The sequence below is a fragment of the Prinia subflava genome, chromosome 19, assembly GCF_021018805.1.
Source record: "Prinia subflava isolate CZ2003 ecotype Zambia chromosome 19, Cam_Psub_1.2, whole genome shotgun sequence".
In the NCBI taxonomy this organism is placed as follows: Eukaryota; Metazoa; Chordata; class Aves; order Passeriformes; family Cisticolidae; genus Prinia; species Prinia subflava.
In genome coordinates, this window is record NC_086265.1 from 3918750 (window position 1) to 3928314 (window position 9565).

General features: G+C 57.3%; 2 protein-coding genes across 2 annotated transcripts in view; one reads left to right on the plus strand and one right to left on the minus strand.

Annotated features, from left to right (window-relative positions):
* SSH1 (slingshot protein phosphatase 1) overlaps positions 1–2367 on the minus strand; it is a 33099-nt gene extending 30732 nt beyond the window's left edge. The window contains exon 1 of the mRNA XM_063415647.1: positions 2233–2367. Coding sequence (XP_063271717.1) covers positions 2233–2298 — 66 coding nt within the window. The 5' untranslated portion in view covers positions 2299–2367. The remainder of the gene's footprint in view (positions 1–2232) is intronic.
* Positions 2368–3566: 1199 nt separating this feature from the next.
* Positions 3567–8194, plus strand: DAO (D-amino acid oxidase). Its single transcript, XM_063416127.1, has 10 exons — positions 3567–4202; positions 4323–4437; positions 4753–4829; positions 5070–5135; positions 5479–5545; positions 5987–6079; positions 6548–6630; positions 6895–7012; positions 7550–7648; positions 7972–8194. Exons 1-10 carry the CDS (start codon positions 4009–4011, stop codon positions 8104–8106), a joined length of 1047 nt encoding a protein of 348 aa, XP_063272197.1. The 5' UTR covers positions 3567–4008; the 3' UTR covers positions 8107–8194.
* Positions 8195–9565: the final 1371 nt, after the last annotated feature.

The following is a 9565-nucleotide window of genomic DNA, read 5'->3' on the forward strand; positions in this document are numbered from 1 at the left end:
CAGCACAGTCACAATTAGCAAGGGCGTGTGGTCATCATTTCCTATTAAAATATCTTCTAGTAATTACTCAGCTAAAAGGCCCAATGAACCCTGATTTTCCTTGCAAGAAAGATCCTAAAAGAACAGGAGCAGGCTGGTACTTTTCAATGGGATTTTTCTTTAAATTAACTTTGCTAAAGCAACATGCTGAATCTGGAAAAAGAATCTGGAAATTGTAATTTTATGGTATTTCATGCCAAAAGAGACCATTCTAACAGGACTCAGTGCCTTCCTCTGGGAGCCACCACAGCACCCCTGAGCTGTGGGTGCTGGTGACAGAAGTGCCCTGGACAACACCTGGCAGCAAATTTGGGGCAGCATTTTTGGGAGGAAAAAGGAGAATTGTATGGTCACCCCACAGAAAATACAATCACTAGCAGCAGCTCTGACACAAAGCAATGCCTAAGACAGATGTACACGGCAAGGCCTGCTTTGACTCCTCTCCCACCTGCACCAGTTAAATCCAGTCTAATTCCACTGCCTGCTCTGGCGTTACAGCTCATTTTCACCTCCCTAGACTGGGTGGCCACTAGGTCTCGTTTAAGACTCTGTCTATACCAGATGCCACAAAATTCCTTCTGAAAACTCCTTCAAGAAGTGCAACTCACATCTCCAAGTTCCACAGCGTGGCCCAAACTGGGTCCCTGCAGGCAGGGACCCCCCGCAGCCCCTCAGGCCAGGGAGAACCTGGGAGCTTTGTGCTCCCCCCTCCTGCTCCCCCCTCAGACCAGCTAATCGGGGGAGTCACAGGGACCTGACAGGTGACAAATAGGATTGTTTACCTGGCAGGAGTGGGGACAGAGCGAAGCCAAGGGCAGGGAACATCAAAGGAAAGAAGCGTGGGGGGAGAGGATGTGCAGAGGAACACCAGGCCTATCTTTGAGGGTTACAAAGGAGATGGGTTAGGAGGGGAAAAGGCAAGGAGAAAGAGAAACTGGAGGTGCAGCTGTGTTTGGATGGCACGGGGGAGCTGTGGGAGGGGAAGCAGAAGCCCAAGGCCTGGCAGAGGCAGGAGAGGGCATTTCTGGGGCACAGGAGTGGAAGGGGTGAGCAGCAGAGCTGGGACATGCAGGGTGCCAGGCCAGCAGGACACGGGTGGCACCATGGGACAGGTGAAGTGGCAGGTACAGGTCCTGGAGCAGCAGAGCTGGGGAAGGAGAGGGCAGCAGCACGGTGGAGGCTGTGCCACGGTGAGGAGTGGCACAGGTACGGGGTGGAGCAGGATGGGAGCTGGAGAATTGACAATGGTCGCCTTGGGGGAGGGCTGGCCTGAGCTCCCTGAGGGGCAGGAGCTGCTGCAGATGTGGGGAAAGGCGGTGCCACGGCAGGGACAGAGGGGTAACACGGGGCAAAGCAGAGCATCCCTGGGGCAGGAGGTGGTGACAGCTCTGGAATGCCAAGCACGGACAAGGTCTAGGGCCAGCACAGCTGCTCCATGAGGACATGCCTAGAACTCCACCTGGAGATTTACCTGGCAAGAGAAAGGTGAAGCCTCCAGGGTTTAGGAAGTGCAGGCTCCCTGCCAGCTGAGGACTGGAATGGGGGACAGCCACGGGAGAATGGGGCTGTGCTGGGAGGGGAGTGGCAGGACAGACCCAGGCCTGGCTCAGCCTGGCAGCATCAAAACGCTGGGGCTGGGCAGCATCGGGGGCTACAAGAAGGGGCTGAGCTGGGCCAGGGAGTGGTGGGGTTGTGAGGCTCAGGGCCATGGGGGCTGCAATGGGAGCAAGGCTGGGGGTAAGGGGCTATGGGGGACCAGGGGGCTGCAGGGCTGAGAGCCATGAGGGACCAGCGCCTGTGAAGGGCATGAAACCAGGGGCTGCGGAGATGTGAGGGGCTGAGCTGGTGCCAGGGGACTGTCGGAAGTCAGACCACGGGGACTGCGAGGGGATGAAGACAGGGGACAAGTGGCTGTGGAGCGCCAAGGGGCCGGGAGAGGGTGGAACCAGGGGCTGGAGGGGGAAAGCTGTGAAGGGCCAGAGCCGTGAGGCCGCGACCATGAGGGACCTTGGTCTGTGAGGGCGATGGAGCCAGAGGCTTCGAGTTACGGGGTGCTGGGGGGGCTGTAGGGGCCTGTCCCCAAGCGGGGCCTCACCCCGCCCCGCCCCTCCCCACTCCCCATCCGCCGCCGCCGCCCCCGGGGCTCACTCTCCCCTTTCCCTCTCCGTCCCTGCCCATCCCGCCACGGCTCACCTCGCTCGTGCTGGCCGAGGAGGCGGCGCTGGGGGTCGGCGAGCGCTGCAGGGTGACCAGCGCCATGGCTGCAGCTGCGGGGCCGCGGCCGCCTCCCCCTCACGCCGGGAAGGGGCGGGGCCGGGGCGGGGCCTGGGAGGGAAAGGGCGGGGACTGAAGGGGCGGGGCTCCGGCACATGGGCGGGGCTTTTCCTGGTGGGCGTGGCTTGTCCTGGTGGGCGGGGCCTCCAGGGCCACCCCACCCCAAATCCCGCCCCTGCATCCCATTCCATGGCAGGGACATCTTCCAGTAGTCCAGGTGGCTCCGAACCCCGTCCGACCCGGCCTGGGACACTTCCAGGGATGGTGCAACCACAGCTTCCCTGGGCAACCTGTGCCAGGGCCTTCCCAGCCTCACAGGGAGGAATTTCTTCCCACTATCCAATCTAACCCTGCTGTCTGTCAGTGTAAAGCCATTCCCCCTTGTCCTGTCAATCCAGGCCCTTGTAAATAGCCTCAACTTTTCCATCAGGCTGCCTTTGGGTACTGGAAGGCTACAATTAGGTCCCACCGAAGCCTTCTCTTTTCCAGGGTGAACAATCCCTATTCCCTCAGCCTCTCCTCCCACTCAAAAACTGAGCCAGAAGCAGTCAATTTTTCCAGATCCCACAGGAATCTTGTGTTCAAGACGCAACTGGATGTGACAGTAGTGCTCTGGTCTAGCTGGCAAGATGGTGATCACCCAAAGGTTGACCTCTGTGGTCTTTTCCAATCTAAGTGATTCTGCAAATCCAGACACCGGGAAGTCATAGAGTCACTGCGGTTGGAAAAGAGCTCCAAGACCATACCCTAAACACATTCCTGTGTCCTGGTCCGCCAGTGGTCACCATGGAGACGAGTGGCAGGGATGGCGTTTTGCCACCAATGGTGGTGACCCCGTTTTCCATGACTCCGGGGCCACCTGCCAGTGGCATCACGTGAGAACTCCGCTTCCCTGGGGCGAGAGCAGACTTTGGCCCTGCTGGTTTGGACACTCAGACCTTGCCCTGCTGGGCTGCAATAACAGCTCTGACTCTGAAGCCTCTGGACACAGCAGTGACTGCTCCGGGGACCCCACACTCCGCAGGTAAACTGGTTGAAAACTGGTATTTCCATTATTTTGGCGGGTATCTTCTCAGCTGGTGCTGCAGGGGAGCTGGGGCGAGTCCCTGTCCCTGGTGGAGGAGGTGACCCTGATTTCTGAGGGTTAGAAAACCATGGCAGATGGGAAGCAGCTCCTGCTGCGCCGTTCCAATGACTCATCCCTCCATCCCGGCAAATGTCAGTCCCACTGTTGGCACGGCAGAGATGCCGGACTTCACCTTGTCCAAAAAATCAGTGGGCTGGAATTTATTCCTGCTCCCAGCACCAACCAAGGATCTGAACCCCCAGCCCTTCCCCAAACTGTTTTTTGTCCACTTCCTGCACAGGCAGTGACCACAGGGCTTTTCCAAGGCAGGAAAGCGCTGTCAGCTTTTCTGCTGGCACAGCCAGGGATGGAGACACATTCCCCATCCACTGTGAGGAACCACAAGCCCCCATCCATGACTCCAGCACCTGGTCAGAGCTCGAGGAGGACCAGGGAGGCTTTACAAGAAAAGCACACAGACGCACCACGAGGACCTCAGCCCTTCCCTGCTGCTCTGGCAGTGGAGCTGAGGCTCCTGCAGGAGCTGATGTTCCCCCGTGGTGTTCCCAGCTTGTCCAGCAGCCCCGGCACTGCCCTCGGAGCCCTCGTCCCTCGCAGGAGCCGGAGCCATGCGCGTGGCCGTCATCGGGGCCGGGGTGATCGGGCTCTCCAGCGCCCTGTGCATCCATGAGCAGTTCCACGGCCTGGTGCCTTCCCTGGAGCTGGAGGTCTACGCTGACCACTTCACCCCCCACACCACCAGCGATGGCGCGGCCGGGCTGTGGCAGCCCTACCTGAGTGACCACGGCAACCTGCAGGAGACGTAAGGAGGAGGAGGAGGAGGAGGAGGATGGTGCCGTGTCCCTCTCCCTGTGTGCCATGAGCTGCCCTGGCACAGCTCCATGGGGCTGGCACAGCCACCACTCTCCCGTTCTCATCCCAGGCTCTGGAATAAAGAGACGTTCGATTACCTCCTCGGGCACATGCACTCCCCAGCGGCCAAGGAAATGGGACTTTACCTCATTTCTGGCTACAACCTGTTCACGGAGCCGGTGCCGGTAAGGAGCAGCTCCCAGCCAGGGCTGGGAAGGGCTCCAGCTCAGCGGCTGCCTGAGGAGGAAGCTTCCCAATATTTCCAAGTTTGCCTTGTGCCATGTCTTGGACACGGTGTTTTCTGTGCTCCTGAGGCAATATTGGTGTGAGGAAGGGCTGAGCCTTAGGAGAGTGGGAGTGGCAGAGCCTGTCCAGCTGTGCTGGCAGCTGCACACCCACCCGTGTCCCTCTGGGATGGGCTGTGTCCCATGATCCCCCCATGGCTTCTGTCCCACTGTGATCCCGGTTCATTGATGAGCTCAGAACTTTCTCTGCCGTAGGACCCATCCTGGAAGAACATTGTCCTGGGGTTCAGGAACTTGACACCAAAAGAACTCGAACTCTTCCCTGGTTACAGGTATTTTTCAGTCTGCTTTTTTGGAGACTCAGGTAGGACAGTCCTTTTGTACCTCACCAGTGTCAAAATGGGGGAGGAAACCAGAAGGTGTTTCATGCTGTAAAAAACCAGGAAAAATTCATGCACTCATGTGAGGAGGGTCTCAGGGGGAATTGGGGTCCCAGATCCACAATGGCTGGCAGGAATGTTGGGGCAGGAGGCTCCTGCAGGTCCTCACAGCCTCCTTTCCTCCTGTTTCAGCTATGGCTGGTTCAACACGGCGCTGATGCTGGAGGGCAGGAGTTACCTGCCCTGGCTCACCAACAGGTGAGTGCAGCTGCTCCTGTTTCCTCTGGCTGCAGGTGTGGATTTTCATCCTGCACATCAGGATAGGGTAGGCAGAGATGCATCCCTAGGCAGCAGGGAAGAGCGTCTGGAATTCCTGTTCATTGCCCCCGTGGGGTAACACTTTAACAGTGAGCCCAGGAGTGTGTTTTTTGCACGACAAAAATGAAAGTATTGGGATACTTGGAGCTGCATCCAAGCATGTTTGGCTGTGGGAGAATTTGGGGCTTGATTTTATTCCCGTAATTTCTAATGCTGAGCTGGTGTCCTGGTATTGAACATTTGCTTTTAATTTGCCAGTAACAAATGAACTTGTGCTTCCCAGGCTGACACAGAGGGGAGTGAAGTTTTTCCATAAGAAGGTTGAGTCTTTCCAGGAGGTGAGTGAGGATGTGGAGCCAGGGCAGAGGGCACAGCCCCATCCCAGGGTGGAGAAGCAGCATCCAGCAGGCAGGTGCTGCTCTGGGATATTCCTTGGAATGAGTGATGGGCCAGGGGGCAGCAGCAAGACTATGCCAAGATCCAGGAAATAAATTCTACCAGGAAAGATAAAGAGTCTTGGGTATGGAGGGGTGGTTGACAGAGGACAGGGCAGAGTATTTATCCAGCATGGATTGGTAGCTTTCCCTGGAATGGCTTGGTGGCACACATGGGGTGTCAGCAGGAGCTGGCTGGGGAAGCTGTGCCCTGGATCTGGCCCTTATGGTTTATCCATTTCCTGACTGCTGGGAAGAGCACGTGGCTCATTTGGAAGCAGGAATGTCGTGCCTTTGTGGGAAGATCCCTGTGTGCTGCTCCCAGCCGTGTCCCTCTCTCCTCAGCTGTTTTCCCAGGGTGTGGATGTGGTGCTGAACTGCAGCGGGATGCGCGCGGGGGACCTGCAGCCCGACCCAGAGCTGCAGCCCGGCCGGGGCCAGATCATCAAGGTGAGCTGGGGCAGGCCTGGGGGCTTCCCAAAAACCCATCTCCTACCACGAGGAGTGTCTGTGCCCTCTGGGGAAAACCATGGGCTTCTGGCTGGAGCCACAGCGGGATCAAGTCCTGATTCCCAGCAAACACTGCTCATGTGAAACCAGGATCCCATTCCTGGTTCAGCTGTGGGAATGCCCTCAGTCTCCAGCCTGTTTCTCCATAGGGTGGGGGCTGGGGGAGGTCAGAGGCACAATGCTGATAACAAAAATCTATGGGAGAAGACGGTGATTACTGGGAGAAACAGAAGCGAGTAGGAAGCTGCTCCCTACCTGCATTCCTGTCTTCCCATCTTCCCAGGGAAGCCAGCACAGGGAACACAGAGCTAAGGGAGGGTCCCGTATCTGGACCCTTGTGTCCCTCCCGCTGTCCCCCAAGCCTGGCACCCACTCTCCAGCTCTGACTTCCTCCCCTTCATCTCCCAGGTCCTGGCCCCCTGGGTGAAGCATTTCATCATCACTCACGACTTGAAATCTGGGATCTACAACTCGCCCTACATCATCCCGGGGTAGGTGGTGATGGCTGAGGCAGGGCTGGCTGGCACCAGTGACATTCCTCTGTCAGTGTCCCCAGAGCCTCATCTGGGCCCTGGCTCCTGCTGGTGTCTGCCAGGCCTGGCTTCATCCCTGGCGTTTCTCTTGGCTGTGTGGGAGGAGAGCACAGGAATATTTACAGGATCCATCACACTCGCAGTGTCCCTCCATGTGGTGGCCCCACAGGGGACAGATGGGGACAAGTCACCAGCGTGTGTCTCCTTTGGCTCCCGCTGCAGGAGCGAGTTCACGGTGCTGGGAGGGATCTACCAGCACGGGAACTGGAGTGAGGAGAACAGTGCCAAGGATCACAAATCCATCTGGGACAGCTGCTGCCGGCTGCTCCCGCCTCTCCAGGTGGGTGACCCGACTGCCACCATGGGGTACAGGGAGCTGGGGAGCTCAGGGTGCAGGAATGGGCACTGGGATAAACCACGGGACCTCGATGTTTCCGTGAGTTGGGGTTTCTGTGTGTCCATCATGGACACTTGGGGTTCTTCCACCTGGCTGAGGGACAGGCAGGGCTGGGGCTGGCACTGAGACAAGGTTTTTAGGGATAATAATTTCTCATGTAGGTGGTAAAAAATAAAACCAGCGCTTCAGAAGGTTCCAGCCCTCTGGTTATGGTGTCCCCACACCTTTAGAGAAGGGTTGTGTGGGGTGAGGCTGGCTTGTGTCCACTCCCAGTGCTGCTGTTTTCCCCGGATTAGCAGAAAAGGTGGCGTGGGGCTTTGGCACAGGGATTTGCCTCAGCTGCCATCCCAAATTGTTCTGCCTGGAGCTGCTGCAGGATGGGAACCCCCTGTCCCAGCTCATGGCTCAGCTGGTGCAGTGAGGTTTGGCTGGTGGGATTCCAAGGAATGCTGTGCAGTGCTGGTGTGTTTTTGCTTGCAGAAGGCGAAAATCGTGAGTGAGTGGAGCGGCCTGAGACCAGCGCGGTGCTCAGTCCGCCTGGAGCGGGAGAGCATCCGCCTCGGGAATCTCCAGGGAGAGGTACCCGCACTGCGCCGGGGGCTGTGTAATTAATGACTGTGTTAATTGTGCCCTGTCACTGTGGCCAGGACAGTGATAAGGCCTTGCTGTCCCTCTCTCTATCTCCTCACTAACAGCAAGGGATAAATGTCAGAGATGCTGAAACAATTAACTGAAACAAATTATTGATGTGGCTGCCCCATCCCTGCAAGTTTTCAGGGATCGCTTGGGCAGGGCTTGGAGCAACCTGGGCTAGCAGGAGATGTCCCTGCCCACAGCAGGGGATGGGACAAGACGGGATTTGAGATTCCCCCCAGCCCATCCTGGGATTCTGTGGTTCACAGGTGATCCACAACTACGGCCACGGCGGGTTTGGGATCACCATCCACCGGGGCTGTGCCATGGCAGCAGCGCGGCTCTTCGGGAGCATCCTGCAGGAGAAGCAGCAGCCGGGCACCCCCCCAGGGCCCCGCTTGTGAGCGCTGCTCCCCTGGAATGTGTGACAGCAGCAGCTTAGGGGTCACAGCAGGAGGATGGGAACAACACAGGGACACACACGCGGGCTGCTCGACCTCAGCGTCTCGTTTCCAGCTCGCTGCCGTTTTCCAAATGGTTCCACTCCCTTCACAACCCGCCTGGAGGAAGGGCTTTCAAATAAGGACTAATTACCCGTGGCAAAGTGCACCAAGTGCTGTCTGGGATCAAACTGCAAAGGGCAGGCTGGGTTCAGTTTATCTGCAGGGGGACAGGATCTGCAACAGGAGCTGGGGACACCTGAGGTCTCTGCTGGCTGCTCCAACCCCCAGTGTGTGATTAGATTTGCAGGCTCCCCCCCAGGAGGCAAAAGCTCCTTAGTAGGAAGAAGCTCTGAGGCTCCCAGGGAAGTTACAGCAGCTCTGGGAGCACGTGCCTGGGTTGCACCAGTTTTCCTCACATTCCTGCCGGGACAAAGCTTGGGCTGCAGCACCTGCTTAGTGTAGCTGGCACCAGACAGCAGCACTTGCCTAAAATGGCCTTTCCAAACAATGTTTTAGCAACAAAAGCAACATGTTCCAGCCCTGTGGGCTTGCCAGACTCTATATATAGCAGAGAGCATAAGAAAGTAGCTCTTCTTGCCCCTAAAACTCTCATGGGCCCCTCAGCTTCCCATTTCTCCCAGCTATGGGACACAGCTCAGAGAAAGGGCCTGGCTTGGGAAAGTTTGTGCCTCAGAGGAGGAGCAGGGGTGTTTTTGGGGTGTTCAGGGACACTGTTGAGGAGCCAACACACAGTTCTGAAGATCCAGCCTGGCTGATTTTCCCATGCCACGTGTCTTTCCTGCTTTACAAACCATCCCGGACTGGTTTGTTTGGATGGTCAGGAAGCCTCCAACCCAGAGGCTGCTCTGAGCCCAGCACAGTGCCTGGCTAACTCTCCTTTGTGGATAATCCAAGTGTTCCTTACTCATCCGTGATGCAGCTCCTGTCTGCTGATGATTCTGTGTGCCAGGAATAGCTCAGCAGCGTGGGCCCGAGTGCATCCCCGGGCTGGGCTCAGCAAACACAGCTGGGCAGGGGAAATTGGGAGCCACTGCCATTCCCAAAGAATTCCCAGCTTCCCTGGAAATGGTGCAGTCACTGGGGAAAGTCAGGAGAAGGGTAGGAAAAGGAAAACGAAGGCTGGAGAAATTTCCCTGCTGATTAATGCTGAACTCCATGGTGTGTGATCCCACCTCAGGAACTGGATCCTCTTGGTTTCACTTATTCCAAATGTGAGACATTCAGGAGCACGTTCTCTGCTGCAAATCCAGCCCCACTTTGGTGAATTTGGGAAAATTCTGCTGGACAAACAGGGGTGTAGGAAATCATTGTACACCTGGCAACAAGCAGCTGATCCTTGTGATCTCAGGAGCCACTGCCCTGTGATCTCACACGGCCCCTTGGCAAACAGGAATGGGCT